Source organism: Cotesia typhae, unplaced genomic scaffold (genome assembly GCF_013202065.1).
Source record: "Cotesia typhae breed Kobodo isofemale line unplaced genomic scaffold, CoteBio_Ctyphae scaffold_121, whole genome shotgun sequence".
NCBI lineage: Eukaryota > Metazoa > Arthropoda > Insecta > Hymenoptera > Braconidae > Cotesia > Cotesia typhae.
The window spans coordinates 3,985,052-4,005,652 of record NW_027423773.1 but is presented as its reverse complement, the minus strand read 5'-3'; the positions used below and the strand labels follow the sequence as shown (position 1 = coordinate 4,005,652).

The following is a 20,601-nucleotide window of genomic DNA, read 5'->3' as shown; positions in this document are numbered from 1 at the left end:
TAAACTGTTATCCGTTACATTCACGCAAAATAAAAGTTCAGTGAAATTTTTAGAATAATCTGTTAAATTTCAATTTTTATGTTTTTTTAAAATAACTTTAAAGCGTGTGGAACAATCATAATAAAACCATGTATACGTTTCTTGTGCCTAAAAACAAAAATTGAACGACGCATTGAAAAGTTACAGCTACTCAATAAATACATTTTGAGTTCGAAGAAGCGCTTTGAGCTTAAAAAGTTCAAATACTAATCGAAAAACACATTTTAGGGCGCTTTAAATTCAAACTTAGCAGAAAGTTCTAGGGTTGGCTTTCGCGGTCAACCGATTTCCAGATTTTTGTTTTATGAAAACTGTTAGCCTGAAAATTTCAATTTTGCATTGGAAAAAATATAAATCTTAAATTAACCCATCAAGACATGGGTGTTTTTTAATGTCTCACTTGTACTGCAGCGATATTCATTATGTTAAATGTTGTTGCCTGAGAAAAAATCTCATAGCCCATGTCTTAAAGGGTTAAAAAAAAATTTTAATTTAGCATGCATAGAGATTGTTGAATTTTCATTAAACAATGTTACTTTAACACATGGAAAGAATATTAAATTTAAAAGATAAAAAAATGTAAATTTAGCATTAAAAAATTTACTAATTTTAGATTGGAAAAAAATGTAAATTTTACATTGCAAAAAATGAAAATTTTGCGTGCAAAAAAATATCAAATTTACATGAAAAAATACAAATTTAGAATGTAATTGAAACATAAATTTTACATTGAAAAAAAATGTAAATTTTGTGTGCAGAGAAGATGTTAAATTTACATAGGAGAAAATGTTACTTTAGCACGAGAAAACTATAAACATATCATTATAAAATTTGTAAAATTTACATCTAAGAAAATGTAAATTGTACATTGCAAAAAATGTAATTTTTCCGCGTGCGGAGAAAATATTAAATTTACAAGGAAAAAATGTAAATTTCATATGTGGAAAAAATAGTAATCTACGAGGAAAAAATGATAAATTTAGCATTGAAAAAATGAATTTTACAAAACTATATGAAATTATATATGGCCAAACCTTTTATATACATAATCTTATATAAGCATTCATCTGTAATTATAATTTTATTCTGGTATATGTGACTTTTACAAATCCATTCTTATAAATTTCACATTTTCTTTAAAAACATGACATTATTTCACTAATGTAATTTTTAAATACTTATACTTTTAACTTAATTCTATTTTTTTTTGTAAATATAATCTAAAATAGTCGTATAATTTTTACATAATCATTTTTTTAATTTCCACGTATAATTGTTGTAATAATTTTTTTCCGTGTTGGAATTCACGTGTCATGTAATTACAAATCTTTTGAAGATTTTATGCACAACAATCGGCTCCAGGAAGTTACTGAACGGGCCTAGACAAACATTTCTCCGGTGTTATGTTTAAATAAATTCTTCGGAATTATGATTAGTACATCGCATTAATTATAAACTGAACATGAAGATATTATACAAGACATCAACCCGATATCGACTGGCGTCGGCGGAGACTCTGGTCTCTGGAATATATCCATCGAAAAGAGCCAAGTAAGCTGGTTGACGGTAGACCGGAACTACTGGGTCGTATTGATAATTGTAAGTAATGTAAAGACGCCGCGCTATGTATGAATCGTCTTGGTCTGTATCCTGTATTAGTTAAAGGTTAAAGTATTAGTACTCACATGTAACGCACAAGTCTAACTTTTCAATCGACATCAGTACATATACATTGCAGTCTCTAGTCTCGAGTCGTTATTGTATGTTCTCAGTCTCTGGTCTGGCGCCTAGTAGACTCTTTATATGTATTGCCGACGTCCGGCCGATCCTCATTGCATCCTATTCACCATTATTCGCTTAGCCTTATTCATATGGTAGTTGACTCTAGTGTGCAATCTGAGTATAAATTTAGTTCCTTTCCTTTGTGTTATGGACTAACAGGGTAAATACGAGACCCTCATACATGACAAACAGAACAATTATAACTTGAAGTTTAAATTCAAGAACTAATTTTTTCTAATGAAATGGAAAAAAAATTAGGAAAACGGTTGACCCTTAAGGCTATCCCTGCAACTTCCCGCCAATTCCATACCTAAACGTTTTAAATTGGACTTATAAAGTTTTAGAGCTCTTCGAGCTCAAAAATACAATTTGTATACTATTTTAAGCTCTCCGAGCTTAACTAAATATCTGTTGTATACTTTTGAGCTCTTCGAGATAGAGCTGATAGACGTTTGATAAAACACTACACAGAAAAAAAAAATTTCTTGAACCAAGAAAATTATAAGGAAGATCGAAGTTATTTTGGAGCAAGAAGAAATTTTCTTGGCTAAAAAAAATGTAACTTCGTTCAAGAAATTTTAATTTCATTCAAGAAATTTTCAATCTTCCTTAAGATTTTCTTGATTTAAGAAAATTTACGCTTGACTCAAGACTTTCTTTCTTTCTGTGTATTTTTTAAATTTTCAAACCGCAATAACTTTTGAATGAATGATATGATTTCTACGCGGTTGGCGGCATTCGACGCAGTTTTTAAGCCTCATGAAGAATTCCAAGTTTAATTTGATTGGACTTGGAATTTCGGAGTAATTCCGAAAAAATCCTTTTATCAGTTTTCTTTCAAGGAATTTTTTGGTCCAAGTTTTTGAAAAAATTAAATTTTCAATTCAATTTATTTTTTAACTTCCTTTTCTGCTTGACGGAATGTTGTGGAATGAAAATTTCAGTTTAATATTGTTTTGTTTAAATATAATTAATTTTTTTCGGCTCGCAGTTGGATAAATTTTCTATCCTTTAAGTAGCCACATAGAAAAATTTATTTTTACGTGTAGTTTGAAGACAGCTGACACTATACTCAATATTCAATTGTTTCGCTGGCTGACCGCCATTAATTGGTTAGTTTTTATGACTCACTTATCGGAATGAAAGAGGGCGTTCGATTTGTATGAAAAAAATACTATCCGAGAGAAAATTTAAATGAGCTTTGCAATTGAATTGTGAATAAAATAAATTTCTTTTAATGTATTTGTAATTTACTTATTATTACTTATTAAAGTAATCAGTAAAAACTTGTTGCATATTTAAAATTTACTTTGATAAATTTATGTATGACACGAGTATTTAAGGCATAAACATTTGGATTTACCAAACTTTTAAAAAGTATATGAATGTATACGAATGCGGAAGGAGAACAAAGAGCGAACCAAATAAATATATTGTCCATACATATAAGTGGTTACTGTTGATGGTGTTAAGCTGTGGGTCGCTGTTGCTGTTATTGAGCACATTACATTTCATTACAACCCAATATCTTTTATAAAATGTAAAGTATACCGTTGTATTGAGTTTGCTGATTGCATGGGTGTATTACCTTGTTTTCGAAGCAATCTCGATCTTTCGTTCGCTCTCACTCTCGTACATTGTACATTGTACATACATTTAAACTTTTAGACATTCTTAATACTCGGATCAGCTCTTTGTGTTATATTGTTGTTGTGCTAATATAAGATTGTGGGCATCTTAAAATAAAAATGATAAGATATACAATTATATGTGTACGTAGTTTTCTTACTGTACTCGGGTGTATAGTACTGTTAATGCGAGCTTCTTTACATCTTTACACTCTGTGATTATTGAGACTTATGGACTCCCGACATAGACAGTATTGCGTGGGTGCCAAAGAAGAAGAGAAATAATAATAACGCCAATAAGAATAACAGCCGCGAGATCCGTTAGCTTTGACGGCTTTTAAATAACGTCTTCACTCGTAGAGGCATTGCCCTTTTATTGCCGATTTTTTTATTTTATGTTTTTACTATTTTTAAACTAATTATAAAGGTTTACAGAGAATTTTAAGGAATTAGATATGATTATAACTTTTGGTGAGATTTTACATCAGAAATTAACAAAAGAAATTTTTTCAATCTAGAACTGTGAAATCGATTAAAATTGAGGAATTTTAAATTAAAAATTTTATTACTTTGGGGAAATTACATTACAATAGAATAAAAACTACATCAAGTTACTCGTGGATCATAATAATAAAGATAAAAATTCTCTTATAAAACAATTTTACTGATTTCATCAACATCTTCACTTTTTTTAAACAAAATGACTTTTATTTCACTCAATAATTTTTAGAAAAAAAATTTTTTTAATTTTGAATTTCAATCTTGACCAAAATATAAAAGATACAAAAAATTTCTAAGAGAATTTTCTTAACGAAATTTAATTAAAAAAAAAAAATTTATTTATTTTTCTTGAATTTCTGATAGTTTACTTAAAATTTTGATTCTAATTCTACAATTTTTTTTTTATAATCATTCCCCATAAATTATTGACATTAAGATCCATGACATGGAATTAAAATTGAAATTACAGGTGAAATATTGAAGTTTCATAAAAATGATTTTAATTTCCAACTAAAACGGTGGCCATAATTTTTTTGTATCTCTAATACTTTACTTATAATCTTCATTTCAATTCTAAAAAATTGTTTTTTCGTGTAACCGCGCTTAATACAAATTGTTTGCGTAAAAATTCATAATAAAAGACCTGTTTTGAAGGAAATTTGATTTTCTACATGAAAGGTATCAATAAATTTTTTAAGATCGCTAATAGTTTACTTACAATTTTAATTTTAATTCTTTATAAATTATTTCTCTATGTATCCACTCACATAGTTTTAAAACGTCAATTTTATCTCCAAGAAAAATAATTTTTCTCTTGGAACAAGACCATTTACCTTTTGGCATCTTCTTTAATATTTACATTTTAAATCACATTTTAATTGTTAAAAGTGGAAAATAAAGTTTGGAAAATCCAGAAATGCACGACTCATAAAGTTCATTTATTTATTTATGAAATAATAATGATATAAAAAATATGTAAAACAGCTGTATTAAGACGATAATGTGCAGGCGTCCCAAGTCAGATAAATGTTCATAATATGTAAAAATGAATATCACCATGCATTTTAATTTTATTCATAGATACATATGGACCGTCTTTTAGTTTTAATTTAATTTTATTTATTGATTATAATTGAACAAAACTGAGTAAAAACAAAATTTGACTCAATTAATGGATTTTTCTGCAAATTACAGTTTTTTTCTGGTTTCATACTTGACAGAGGGAATAGTATATTACACTACTAGGGCAGAAAGTTTGAGATTTCTGCACTGCGCGCCATGATGCCCTCGGTTACGCCTCGGACATCATGGGGTGCAATTCAGAGCTCTCAAACTTCTGCCCGTGTGGTGTATACTATTTTTCTTTATAGCCGGTTGAAAGTACGTAAATATTATAATGTACTGGATCGAAAAAAAATTGATGCCTACTTCCGACATTTGCGGCACGAGCGAAGCGAGTGCTGCTGGTCGGGGAGGCAGGCATCAAATAAAAAAAAGTCAATGTAGATAATTGACCAACATTTTATTTGAAACATTTTGAGCTTAAATAAAACTGAAATTTCTGGAATTCAACAAACATAAAAATAAAAAAGACGAGCACATTAACTGAAAATTGACAATAATTAATAATAATTAAATTTGATTTATTTTATACACGTCACTGTCAAATTGTATCTTAGTACTATTAATGGTAAATAACCAGCGTAAACAAAACATAGTTAGTATGGTAACAAATGACTAATGTCAGTCGGATTAATGAAAGGATTTTTTGTTCCCACTGTTACAGAGTGTGAATATGGAGCTTTACCAATCCACAAATCTTTAACTTTCTGCCTCAAAATAGGTGCAAAATATGCGTACCTTCGATCGTATAAAGAAAAATTTTTTGAACTATATTGATATTTTTCTCCGTCTCTAGTGCCTTAAATCAATTTTTAAAAAGTATGGAATTAATCTCCATTTAGTTATCTTGACAATAGTATGCAAATTATCTTGATTCCGTGCACTGACAAGGGTATAACAATAAAAATTGTTTCCGAAATAAGGCGAAAAAATTTTTCGATCGTAAAGCTCTCTCCGATGCTTGGTATTGTAAGTCGTGGAAAAAACACAAAGCTAAAGCGAGAGATAGAATAATAGTATAATTATGTGTGTATGACACATCGTAGGTGATAAATAGTGTAGCAAGGCAGTATAAATAATAAAGTAGGCCGTGGAGAATACTCGCTCCGTGTAAAATCAGGATAAGATCGAACTGTTGGCTGTTGGTTGTTGGACGGTGGAGGAGTACTTGAGCATGCCAGAGCCAGAAGAATTCAATGGACGGGATAGGACTGCTCGGAGCCCTTGTCCAGAGTACAGAGAGTGAGCACCCATGCGAGGAGTACTGTGTACTGAAGGTACACGTAGTATGAAATATATAATATAAAGATTATATATTGTTGATACCTCATGGTCATACTCATACGCCACCAGAAAGATTATAAGAGCTTCTTGGTTGTGCTTCAAAGCTTCCTGCTGCGATATAACTCTAATAATAGTCCTTGGGTATCTTTATCTACAGTGAACACTGACGACTACCATCTTCCAATATATCTGTATGTATATAATACCACCTTAGGTCAAAGCAGTTTTGCAGTTCTTCAGAGCTCCACCACTGATGCAAGCTTATACGACCACGACTATAAAGAGTACAAGGAGTGCTAGATGCTTCAAGAAATATGATTAAGATGATAGTGAATCGTTTTTGCGGTGTCTAATGTTATCAACTTAGCGTATTAAAACTTGCTTATATACCTTTTTGTTAAACTTTTTTTCATTTTACTTTAATGCCGCTGTGGCTAAGAGAACTCAGAATATTTAAGTTAATCGCATGTGTGTGTGATAATTTCATCCCCGGTTGCATTAAAGTCATTTTGAAATTTTTATAATTTTACGATGTAATTCGAGATAATAGAGGCGTTTTTTAGTGGATTAAGTTTATGTTGTTGATGAAATATTTTCAGGTGGAAATTGCGATCATTTTTCAAGTCTGATCAGGAAGAACTAAATATTGATCGAATACTGCATGGAAAGTCAATTATAGGAACTTTTCATGATGTTATAAGAATTATTCCCGTATTATTATTATTTTAATTATATATATAAAATTTTTAAAACTAAATTTTATACAATTGAGAAAATATAAAAAATATATATTCATAAATTTAGCCGAATATTTATTTTCACATATAATTGAAAATATTATGTCTGTTTTTGATGTAATATTTATTCTTTTCTTGCGTCAAAATTTCAATTTGCATCAAATTCAGTAAGACATGATGCAAAAATTAAATTCTACGTAATTCAAGAATTTTTCGTCTTGATTCGAAACAATACAAATCTTTAAAATTATTTTTTTGGTTCAAGAATTTTTCGCTTGATTCAAATTAATTTTTTTTTTTTTTTTCAGTGTAAAAATGATAATATAAAATAGAGAAATAGAATCTGAAAGCAAATAGCTGCTCCTGTAACCTCACCCAGTGTAAGTATAATAGTCCTTTACCTTGGTGTGTCCTTGAACTTGAACGAGTAACGACCCCCTTCGTATTTTCTCGGCTAGCACCAGCTCTACTCTCCTCAGAGGCAACTTAAAGTTAAACCTAGAGTCTATAGCGGCTATAGAGAGTATAGAGGATGCCTCTACTCGGAACAGTCTACAAAACGATCTTTCAAGATGCTTCTCGATGCTCACCATAGCGAAACGTCGATGCACAAACAGATAAATGGACGGTATACTGGAGATACAGGTATAGCAAAACTAACTAAAACTTAAACTTGGGTTCGTTCTCTTCTTGGCTCTCCGTATTTCGTGTTATAAGATTATTACACACTGGATTTAAATAATAACAACAACTTAGTTATTAGATAATATGTTACGTTTTGTGAGATATGATAAATTAGCTGAATGTTGTTGAACCGCTTATCAAGATTCAATTATGTATTAATATCGGAATTACAGGCTAGTATTCTATAAATTTTGTTCTTCTTATTCTGAAGTTAGGTTTTCCGTTCTCTAGCTTACTAGGGATTTTTTAATCAAAAAGAAATTTTCTTTTTAAATTTTTTGATATGCCAAGTAATATGTAGTGGGACACTCCGAAATTCGTGGTGTAATTACTATTTTTTGATAACTATTTGCAAATATAACATAAAAATATTTAGAATGTTCCCAATTAACTTACCTTCATTTTTTCGACTCGGATTTTAATCAAAAGTACTCAAAAATTAACCAGAATCCCCAGCAATAATCAATCAAAGGCCTGAGCATATTTAACGCTTCAGGCATGAACAGACATGGGCAGGCATGGTCAGGCCAGAGCGTATTTAACGCTTCAGAGATGGACAGACATGAACAAGCATGGATAGGTATGATCAGGCTTGAGCATATTTAATGCTTCAGACATGAACAGATATGATCAGACGTGGACAGGCTTGATCAGGCCTGAGCGTATTTAATGCTTTAGACATGAACAGACATGGACAGACATGATCATGTCTAATTTTAGGCCTGATCATACATGAACAGGCATGGTCAGGCCTGCTTGTTTTTTCCCAGGATATTCCAATAAATTTATATCTCTAAAAAGTGCAATGCACTATTAGAAATTGTAGATATTAATTCATAAATATTTCAATAATTTGAAAATATATATAGCTGCTTTTTTCTATAACAATTACCATCAGGATAAAAATGAAAAAAATGACGGTGCGACCATCACTTTTGTTACCCCGAGAAAAAACAATTAGATTAAATAGAAAATATAATTCTATAGAACCATGTATAATCTATATATGATTTCATATAATTTATATATAACGATATATAATTACATATAATTGATACGTAACTATATGTCATTACATATGTTCGTTTTTAAGATTATATATAATTATATAAGACTATATATAATTACATAGTTATATATAATTGTATATGATTATATTTGGCCACTTTTTATATATAATCATATATAACCAATTTATATATAAATATTTTTTCTCGGGTTGTTAGATTGTAAAATGTAAAAATCAAATTTTCAAAACTATAAATTTAAAATATTTACGTTTTATTTTGACAGGAATTTTTTTCCTTGCAGATTTATACATATAAAATTTCTTTATGTAGATACATGAAGTAATATTGAACTAAATACGTCCGTGAATAATTACTAAAGGATGTGTAATAAAATACAACTTTTTATTTTATTCAAATACTTGTATTGTAGTAGTACCAATTATTCTTGAAAATTGAATATAAATTCAAAGAATCATGACTTATATAAAAGATCATTGAGATTTAATGGATTTCCTCTGGTGGATTGTTGAGAATTTCGTTTTCATACGTATGTGAGAAGAACTCCAAATCTTGTTGAGACATTTGGGGGTTCAAATAAGTGGGAATATTCAGAGTAGTCATTCTAAATCCAAGGAACCCCGCAGAGTTCTCTATTCCTCGAGCGGAATTCGCGGCTGCGGCGCCACCAGTTGACTGTCAAAAAATGGAAACGCATTTCCTCCATGGTCTAGAAATCTTTGCGGAGGTCCAAACCATGTCACAGAAGTCTTCCGATGACGGTACATGGCCATAGTAATTTGTAGGTGTGTCTTTTATTGCAGCATCAATTTTAGTTCTGCAAGCAAAAGGAACATACATTAAACAGAAATAATGAATATCCAATGAAAATATTCCAAAAACTTACCGGTTTTCGAATTTTCGGTCTTCATCGGACATGTGTTTGTAAGTTATCCACTTTGAAGGCTTGGTATCATTCGGAGTGAGCAACCCTGAATCAAAATCAAATGGCGTAATGTGAACGGCCAATTGTAATGACTCAAACTTTTCGGGGTCTATAGACAACTTTAATCCAGTTACGACATAACCCGGTTCTCGGGAAAAAACATTGTCCAGGTTGATATAACGCCGATTATTTGTAAAGAATATATAGTCAAGATATTCTTCCAATTTCATCCCCTCGTCGTCGCTTACCAATTCGTACATATTCCGATACAACATTAAATACTTGAAAACGTCTAGCTTCTTCATGTGAATGGGGTCTCTGTCAATTTGACCACCTGATAGCAGTTTACCTTCCTCGATTTGTATATGAATTATATGGTTATTAAGCTCAAATTTCACACCAGTGACTACCCTGAAATTGTATTTCATCAAGATGAAAATTCTTGACCCAAGAAAATAATTTTGAAGAGTTTCAGTGCCTTGAATTAAGACAAAAAGTTCTTGAATCAAGTAAAATTTACTTAAGCCAAGAAAGACTCCTTAGTTTAATAACTTTTCTACTCAAACCAAGAAAACGAAGTTCTCTAAAATTATTTTCTTGACTCAAGTGAACCTTTTTTTCTATGTGCCAAAATATATGTTGACATATATGTAAGCATACACTGAAAAAAAAAATATTTTTTAGCTTAAGAATTTTTTTCTCAAATCAAGAAGATGAAATTCTTCAAAATTATTTAATTAATTCAAAATAAATTTTTTTCTGTGTAAATCTAGATAATTATATGCGGGCATATATGTTAACATACATTTTTGTACATGCGAGCGTATATGTAAGAATATATTCTATTATCTATCCCGGAATATAAGTTTACATATATTTAGCGCAAAAAAAAATATATGTGAAAATATATATTCGCATATATTTTTCACATATATATTTTTCTATGCGGGATTGTAATTCTAAAGGTAACAAAAAAAAAATAATCTTAATATGTTAAGTTTTGTGGGCATAATCGTACCAGATCTATGCATACAGACGTCTGGACAGGCTCGAAAATTTTTTTTCAATCATTTTTTGTTTACATTAAATAAAATGAATTTCCTTTACAGATATCAAATTCGTTAAAATAAGTATTTTTTCTTGACATGGTGATAATATAAAAAAAAAAAATTAGCTTAGTAGTTTATATAACTAAATAACTAATGAAAGAGAAAACTATTAAAAGCGCCCTGATTAAAAATATTGATTGAAAAGTATTGGGAATCAGTCACCCTATATGAACTGTATATCTATATATACATGAAAAAGAATTGTAATTATTCAAAAGTATTCTAATTTCATCATTTTCAATCCTTTTCAATCAATATTTTTAACCAGGGCGTTAGAAAGGAGATATTTACTCTTCATATCAAAAGTGACGATATCAAGCCTAGTGTAGCCACATAAAAAAATTTTTGACAGGTTAGTTTACAATTGCATAATACGTACATATTGTTTTTAATATCGGAAATTTGGGGTCTCATCATGATGGTTTTAATTTTTTTTCCTCTCAAGGCGACGTACGTTTCACCATTTACATGACCGTACAAAAATACAAAAAAAAAACTTATAATTTTCATAAATAGTAAGCAAACCAAACGAGTAAGTTGACATTACAAAACCTTTTATTTCTGACAGGATAACAGTTTCGTACAGATCGTATAGTTGTTGCTGAGTTGACTTTATCATTCCACACCTTTCAGGTTCTGTTATGGCCTGAATTATTAAGAAAGTTATGACTTATGACTTACACTCATTGATCTATAACTTACGATCAGTAATTCAAAATTTATGTTTTGAGATTTATAATCTAAAATTAATAATCTATGATCTATGATCTATGATTTATGATCTATAATTGATGATTTATGATTTATGATCTATTTTTTATAAGTATTGATCTTCTATCTGTAATTTATACTCTAGGATTTATACCATATGATTGATGATTGATGATTTGATTCGTAATTTAGTATCTATGCTCTGTAATCTATGATTTATGATCAACAAAAGACATGAACCTACCTTTAAAGTAGCTACGATAGCATCAAGAAGACTCTCCTCTCTCTGATCCAGCTGGCCAGGAATGAATATATGGTATATTTGCTTCAATATGTCTTGAAGATCTCCAAATCTATGAGAAGTCATGACCTTACTAAAGTCCTCAATAGTGTATCGGTTGAATTTACGTTTCTGATGAACATAGTACTGGTAGTCTTCGTACAATTCATCGATTCTGGTAACATACTCAATAAATTTTCTCATGAGATTCGCAAACTTCATCATCCGAGGAACGTCGGTCAGCACCGCGGTCATTAGATTGTCCATCTTCACGTTCATGGTTTTCGTTGGCTCTTCGATTTTTTCTGACAGTTGCGTAACTTTTTCGAGTGTGGGATCAACTTTTTTCTTGAATAATTTTCCCGCAGTCAAATCATGTCGTCCCATTACAAGATCTGATAGATCAGTCGCTAAACTGACCATACATTGGATATTAGTTAACAGAGATAATATAAAAGGGTGGACCCCATTTGCCAATAAAAGTATTGGAAATATTAGAACTAGCTTCTTCATGACTTTAACGACTTATTATTTGTATGACGAATAATTTATACTTTTTTTCCTAATCAGTAAAAATTAACAGTAATTGTAGCTACGAAATAGAGGTTGTTAATTGCGTATCATTTAGTTATTGTGCTGGCTGATATGATAGTAATTTAATAGTTTTTTTTACGTGCCTTGAAATTTTTTTTAATTATTCGTAATTACGAAGATGATGAACCAATAAATATTCTACTTTTTTCTTATTAATTCATATTAATATTATTATTATTTTTATTTTAATATATAACTCTATATACCGGTGTTTTTAATTAATAAAGAGGAGAAACAAAGATAGTTATTATTATTAACCCGATGTTATGTTCCCGATCCAATTCTTGAAAGAATGACTAATTTTTCATTATTATTCCTTCACCATAATATTTTATCAGTATGAGGTCTCATACCATCAGAAAAAATCTTAGGTGAAAATACAACAATTAAAATTTATTTCGACAATTTTTGTTAAAGTATGTGTATTCTCTATTTTTCATTTTTATTATTATTGCTATCATCGAAAAATAAGTACATCCAAATTGAATATCAAATCATTATCTAGTTGTTTTAAAAAATTACTACAACTTTTTTTTTTTTATTTATTTATTTATTTAAGGTCGCCTTGTCACTACAAGGTAATTGACGACCACTTTAACCAATTACATATGATAAGCAGTTTAACAATATGAAAAATTTCAAAACATAATTATAAAGAATTAGGATGAACAATTAAACTTTTATATTTCTTTAATTAATTTGGCTTCTTTGAGAAACATTAAAGTACAATAACATCCACTTGTTGAATTGAGGCAGTCCTTGATGGTGTTCGGGAGCTGGGTTTTGTTTCTGAAGATGGCGAGGCTTTGGCATTTAGTTAATATATGCTTAACTGATAGTTCTATATTACAGAAGTCGCAGGCTTTTTTTGGGTTCTTTGCTAATAAGGTAGGAATGTGTTATTTTAGTATGCCCAATGCGTAATCTTGATAGAATAACCTGGTCTCTTCTACAGAAAGAGTCCACTGGGTTAGGTTCTAGAAGGTCTTCTCTGACTTCAACTAACTTTGGCGAGTTATTTCTTGTCTATTCTTCCCAAATTTTTTTCCAATGACTTTTTATTGAGCTCTTCAAGTGTTTTATGGTTTCTTTAGCTGTAGTGACCATTGAATTGTTAATTGTGTCATTATTAATTGCCTCTTTCGCCACTTGATCAGCCTCTTCATTCCCTAGTATCCCTTGATGTCCAGGGGTCCAGATCAGTTTGACTTTCCTGTTATCGATGATAAGAGCGTTAATTTGTTCTTGAATATTGAGAATAATCGGGTTAGTATTCTCCATATTTGACAGAGCTGATAGACAACTCATTGAGTCAGTGAAAATCGCGGTAACACCCAATTCAGGATTGTCAGTAGCAATTGATAGTGCTTTCGAGATTGCTGTGGCTTCGCAAGTAAATAATGAATTAAAGTTTTGTAGCCTAAAACCCAACTTTGTATCAAGGCAGATCACTGCACAACTAATTATCTTTTCTTTAACTGATCCATCTGTATCAAAGGAAGTGTAATGTTGATATTTTTCCAGAATCGGTGTCCTGCTGTGGTGTCATAATCCACGGAGGCTAGCTCCATAATCCATCTTAGATCTTATTATGGCACGGTATGCTAAAAGCATTGAGTGTTTGTCAGCTCCCCAATTTGTTGAGAAAATTACTTTGAGTAAATTAATTCTGTTCCTGCATACACTTATAAGTTTTTTTAATTGGACCTTCCAACTCAGCCTTTCGTCAAAATATAATATCCTAGTAATTTGATCTGATCAACCTGGTTTATTATGTGGTCGCTCAATTGAAGTGTGATACTTCTTTTCTTTCTTCCTCTGCCAAAGATTATGAATTCGGATTTGGTTTTTGAAAATTTGAACCCATATTCATCTGACCACCCCTGGAGGGAGTCCAGAGTCTTTTGAACTAATTCCCCTGTGTGCCTTGTTGTAGTTTAAAGAATTTCCGACAGGAAATTTTTTGACACTAATGAACTATCTTTCGCATTTTAAGAAATGTAGTAATTTAAATAATGCTCACATAGTTGAAAATGAAACATATTGCAGTAACAATGGGTGTTTAACGAGTCCGGTATCTCCATATTTTGACGGCCGAGCTTCTCTTGGTTGATAAAGGAAGTTGGGGAGGACAATTAAGTAGATCCGCGGTCGCGGCGCGAAATCTCATGTAGGCTGCAATAGAGTTACAGCTTGTCAGAATTACTTGTATATATTAGATTTTAGGGTTAAAGTTAAGAGAACATATATGTATGTTGTACGGTTGTATTTTGGTGTACGATAACAAATTTATCTTATTTTATTTACGAGATTAATATTTATACTGTTGTTTATTACTTATGAATAAATTCTGCATTATTTTATAATTTTGTCTTATTATTTGTTTCATAATAGTTAGTTGTAAGTTATCTGTATTGCATGATTCTCACCCAGACCCTGGACTAAGACGAGCTAAAGCACGAGGAAGTCGTGTGAGAGCATGACGAGGTATAAAAACCTTCCGCAACTCTACAGCAGCTATATATCGAAATTTATTTGTACATATAGCTTGAAGACAGCTGATGCTATACTCAGTTTTATTGCTGGCTAACCACCGGCAATACAGTCTTTAATTGGTTTTTTTTATGATTCACTTATCGGAACGAAAGAGGGCGTTCAATTTGTATAAAAAAAATACCATCCGCGGGAAAATTTAAACAAGCTTTAAAATTCAATTGTTAATGAAAGTAATACCTTATAATTTATTAGTAATTAGCTTATAATTAAAATTATTTTCAAAATTTATTCTTTCAGTGTACAGTAGATAATTATTTTATTTCTATTGACGTTTAATATAAAAAATATTATTAAGGTTATTGGTGAAACCTTGTTGTTTATCTAAATTTTACTTTTGATCGATTCACATAAGATACAAGCGCTTAAGGCATTCACATTCGGACTTACAAAACTCTGTTCAACTTCCATCATCTCATCTCTGCCTAAGAATTTCCGGACTTATAGTTTCATATGTCAATCAGTGAATTTTCTTTAGAAGTGATTTCTTAAAAGGTTCAGTACTTTCTTTTTCAAATGGAAAAAATTATGGTTGCAAAAAATTCACTCTAAAACCTTTACACCAGCTTAAACACATTTTGAAACAAGTACTAAAAAAACAGAAACATTAAGATGAATAAAAGTGCTCGACTTTCTCTGTAATAACAACAACAATTTCGTCAACATAAATAAAAATAAATAAACACATAACATGGAAATTATCATAAAAATAATAGATGGATGTTGAAAGACGACGTAATAGTAAAAAATTAATAATTATCGACAATTAACTTCCGATTACGATTACAATAGTTTTATTAAAATAAATGACGGTCAATTTTACTAACTCAATAATTATGAATCATAACTTATACAAGTATATAGAATAATAATTATGTGAAAAGATATTTCCTTATATTGATAAACAGATTCGAACTATATACTATAGCATACTTACTACATATTATTATACTTAATAGATTATAATGAAAACCACATAACATAGCGTTTATATTTAACATTCCTTTATATATTACGAGTTATGATTGTAAATATATGTATCGTGGACATGTAGAAGAGACGCAATCATGAAATAATCTTTACTACTGCGTAACTGCTTTCACCGCGTTTACGGTCCGAGCATCATATCTCTGAAGATGTATGTAAAAGTACTTGTGATCTTCTAACGTTGATCCTTAATTTTTGTTATAATATTTTTTAAGATTTTGTCTTCAAAAGTTGACAAATGCGGTTCTGACTTCGGAAATTGTTGAGTTTCGGCTAAAAATCTTTGTTCAGTAACAGAAAATTGGTTTAAACTTTCCTCACTAGTAGCAAAATAAGTTAACTAGGTCGCATCAAGGTAAAAACCAGTAAATGAGGAACATTATTACTCATTTTTTGTACACTGAAAAATAAATTAACTTGAATCAAGAGAAAAATTCTTGAACCAAGAAAATAATTATGAAGAGTTGAATTGTTTTGAATCAAGTCAAAAATTTTCGAATCGAGTAAAATTTACTTAAGCCAAGAAAAGTTTCTTAGTTTCAGAATTTTTCTACTCAAATCAAGACGATAAAGTTTTTCGAAATTATTTTCTCGATTCAGGTTAATTTTTTTTTCTGTGTAGTTGTTACGATTTGATCCCCAAAATTCTTGAAAGCGTTCCTCACTTCGAAAGTCGCCGAGTTTCAGCCAAAAAACTTCTTCCTAGAAAACAAATTATTTGAAACTTCTTTCATTGCAAGCTCAATTGATTAAGTAAGTTGCAAAAAAATTTATAACAAGCAGACGAGATCGATTCTGAAGTGTAATTAAAAGTTATTTTTGATGATACACGGAAATTCACTGTAATCGAGGGACATAATGCGGCTCTTTTATTTATTACCATTATTGAAATCAAAATTACGAAAAAATTTATTTAATTCCTTGAATTTAACGAATCAAGAGTCTAATTTCTAAGAGAATATTTTTATTGTATCAGTTATTAGTAGATTTCATAAAAATCTAATTATTGCAGCCGTCCTAATGGCGCAACTTTTAAAAAATTTAGTTATTAGGTTTTGAAATTTTGAAAATCGTAAAAATTGATGTTTTCACCACTTTAACTTCGTGTAATTTCTGAACTAGACAAGATATTGAAATTTGATGAATTGCATCTTAAAGCTTTTTCAGTAAGCTTTAATTTTCACTACTTAGAAGTGGTAATAGCCTCAATATTACTCATTTCAAAGTTCTCTGAAAGAAACAGATTTACTATTGCAGCCATTATAGAATTTATAAATAAAAAATTAAAAAACAAAAATTAAAATTGAATAATAACAATTTAACTAATAACAATAATAACTAATAACAATTTTAAGGTTTCATAATAAACAAAAACTACCAATTTTTTTAATTCTTGGCATAATAATCACTGATATTAAATTACAAAGAATGTGATAACTTATATTAAATTCATATAAACGGCATCTGAAAAGTTATTGAATTGGCTTTAGATTTCGATTCTATTATACATTTTCCAAAATTGTAAATTTTATATTTTTTTGTCCATTTGATGTCGGTTTGATTTCATCTTACAAATTGCTAAAGAAAGCATGAAATCTACTTTCATTTCGGATGCCGAATGGCCTTTTTTTCTTTTTGTTTTTTCAGTGAGAAAAAAAATTACTCTGCACATAACATACATTCATAAAAGTGAAAAAACGAATAAAGAACAAAAAAAAATCCAAATTAATAATGGCTTAATTGTGAAAATATGTAAAAACTTTCATTGATTACGCATATTTTTAATAAAAATTGCTTTTAAATATTTATTAAAACAATTAATGCTACCAATTCATTTGTTATCAGTTAATAAAGATTATTAAAAATAAAAAAATCCTTTTATCATTGAATAAAAGCAATAAAATGTAAATATTTGAATGTAGATTTGTATAGAGATGAATAGTACGTGGGAGGATAGCTGGTGGTTTAGATCAGGTAACTGGATACCAATCAGCGTTGGTATCTCCGTAGAAATCTACCTCTATTTAACTTGTTATATTTTATCTTTTCTTCTTCTCTTCCGTGTGTGTTGTTTGTTGTTTGTTGTGTGTTGTGTAGTAAAGTTCATGTAGCCGTTGTTATGCGTTCTCACCGTGTTAGTCTATCTACAAAGGTGGTAAGTCAGGGTGCTGGTGTTAGCTATTGAGCCTTCTACCTTTGGATTTCTCGCAATAAAATTCAGAAACAGACAGCTATGTCTATACACAAGGCACCTAAGAAAGAAACCGAGACTGAGACTGAGCTAGAGGGTCTTAGACACCAGTCCAAGTCCTAGACAACCATTTGCTGGAGGCTTAGTAGACGTGAACCCTGAACTACCCAGTTAACAAGAGGTCATTTGTGCTCTACTCCCAGTACCCACGAATATATTCTTATTCCTATTTGTCTGATGTGTTTTATTGCCCTTTTCTCTTTTAGTTACTGACAATAAAGTAAGTACCTATTTATTCTTATCGCTTTTTACTTTAACTTTTCAACAGAAATTATTCCGCTTCACAGCCGCTTACGATTTGAGCAAGAATTTATACTCGTTTTAACGGTAGTTTTGCCAAAAACTTTTCTTTGATATAGAAAAATTAGTAAAGCGATTGACTCTACAGGCCGTCTCTGTAATTTTCTGCTAATTTCAAATGCAAAGTGCTCTAAAATTTTAATACTAACAACGCCTTTGAGCTTTTCCAGCTTAAAAGTCTAGTTTGTATTCAGTAAAACACTTTTTTGAAAATATTTAAACTATAATTAATTGCAGTCAAATTATCTGATTTCAGAACGCTCGTCGACATTTAGCGTGGTTAAAAAAGCTTTATTAAAGGTTTCAGAAAAAAATACGATGCTAGATAATTGAAAAATTTTGTTCGTTCTGTTGATTTTTTTTTTAAATTCGATATCTCTCGAACAAATCAACCGATTTTAATGCAATTCTTGAGCGTATCGATAATAAATACGTTCAATAATACACAGAAAGAAAAATTTCTGGACTGGAGAACAAAATTTTTAGCTCAAGAAAATTTTCGGGTGCCTGAAGGAAGGCCGAAGTTGTGTTGGCCGAAGTAAAAATTTTTCTTGAAATTCTATTCTTGGTGGAAGTAATTTTTTCTTAATTCAAACTATCATCAATACATGATACAATAAATTTTTATATTTGATCAAAATTTTTAGATACTTTAGGGAAGTAACGCCACCTACTTCAGCGGAAAAAAAAATTTTCTCACCTTGAGAAAATTTTTTTCTTGAATATTTGATACCCATTTTATACTATTTTAGTGTGCAATTTTACGTATTGAATGAAAAAAAAATGATTTAATATTATTTGATCTTCCAATTTGACATGTTAGTCAATAAAATATTAATGAAAATTTACTATCGAGTTATTTAATTTTTAGGAGCAAGAGAGAAATTTTCTCAAGATCAAAAAATTTACTTCTATCAAGAACTAAATTTTTCGAAGCAAGAGGTTGAATTTTTTCAAAGCAAGAAGATTTTCTTGACTTAAATAAACTTTCTTGGATCAAGATACGTATTTTTTAAAGCAAGATAATTAATTTTGTTGGAATAAGTGAATTTTCTTGTGTCAAAAAAAATTTTTTTTTCGCTCAAGAAAATAATTAGGAAGAAAAATATTTTCTTGACTCAAGTGACCCTTTTTTTCTGTGTACAAAGAAATTTAGCTTTCTAGGACTTAAAAATTTCGAAATTTAATGAAACCTCGATTTTCAAAAATCAAGGTGATAATAATAACTTTCCAATTTTTTGAGAACCATTGAATTTTTAAATGGAAAATTAAACAATGGTCGGAATCTCTCGAAAAGTTGTTTCATGCTGGAACAACCTTAAAGTGAGATGCTATATTTTTATGCTTAATAAAATTCATTGAATGTTGCGAACTACATTCGTTCAATCATTAATTATTGACAACTAACTTTTAAAAAATTTCAATGAATCATGTAAAATCATGCATAATATCAAGTAAAAGTTAACTAACTATTTAGCTACTAGATAAATGGAGCAATGCTATTAATTACGATACTTTTTACGATAAACTACCAACGGAGATGTGACGGAATGATATAATGGTTGTAATTGTAAGGTACAAAGTCGCGCATCAAGTCACGTGGATAGTAATGACAGTAAAATGCTGCCAGTGACCTCGAGACGTGTTCCAGAAGTGATGAGCTAACTTTATATATATATAGACATACAATTAAATAGAGTTCTCGAGGACAAAGAAATGGATTTCTGTAAATAGATAATAGAATTTATTCCAAGAAAGTCACGGTGCCCTACAGTTGAATTATCTTCAGTGTTTAGTCTTGAGCTGAATCTTTACTACTATAAAAAAGAGCAAGGATTTATATTTATAATTTAACGATATCCTTGTAGTAGCATAAAATACTGGGGACATAAAAATTGTCGGATAATCCGCAGCGAAGAAAACGTTCTCTCTCGTCAGGAATCCCGTTGTCTGTTAGAGTTTTATTTAGATCTAGAATTTTTTCTTCCGATTTCCAGAGATAGTCGGAACTGTTTGAGTTGAAACACTTGAACCGTTCCTGGATTCTTTTTATCGTATCTTCTTCACAGACCTGAAAATAATCAAA

General features: G+C 30.1%; 2 protein-coding genes across 5 annotated transcripts in view; both read right to left on the bottom strand.

Moving 5' to 3' along the window:
- Positions 1-9,063: 9,063 nt before the first annotated feature.
- Positions 9,064-12,724, bottom strand: LOC141533668 (uncharacterized). Of its 4 annotated transcripts, XR_012480324.1 has the most exons (4): positions 11,795-12,724; positions 11,219-11,485; positions 9,692-10,141; positions 9,064-9,622 (listed from the first exon to the last, which is right to left on the bottom strand). XR_012480324.1 is itself a non-coding variant. In XM_074252668.1 (3 exons), exons 2-3 carry the CDS (start codon positions 10,033-10,035, stop codon positions 9,484-9,486), a joined length of 483 nt encoding a protein of 160 aa, XP_074108769.1. In that variant the 5' UTR covers positions 10,036-10,141; positions 11,795-11,931; the 3' UTR covers positions 9,064-9,483. The 4 variants fall into 4 exon arrangements, 1 of the variants encoding a protein (XP_074108769.1); XR_012480326.1 differs by lacking the exon at positions 11,219-11,485; XM_074252668.1 differs by lacking the exon at positions 11,219-11,485 and having other exon boundaries at positions 11,795-11,931.
- Positions 12,725-12,919: 195 nt separating this feature from the next.
- LOC141533633 (cytochrome b5 domain-containing protein 1) overlaps positions 12,920-20,601 on the bottom strand; it is a 26,203-nt gene continuing 18,521 nt past the window's right edge. Inside the window, exon 4 of the mRNA XM_074252624.1 lies at positions 12,920-20,586. Within this exon, the coding sequence (XP_074108725.1) occupies positions 20,359-20,586 (228 nt within the window). The 3' untranslated portion in view covers positions 12,920-20,358. The remainder of the gene's footprint in view (positions 20,587-20,601) is intronic.

What these genes read in the sequence shown, in the direction of transcription:
- LOC141533668 (XM_074252668.1), bottom strand. Translation starts at nt 10,035, where the DNA reads ATGAAGAAGCTAGACGTTTTCAAGTATTTAATGTTGTATCGGAATATG. An exon ending in GACCGAAAATTCGAAAACCG is followed by an intron (nt 9,623 to 9,691) that starts GTAAGTTTTTGG and finishes TTTTGCTTGCAG; the next exon opens with AACTAAAATTGATGCTGCAA.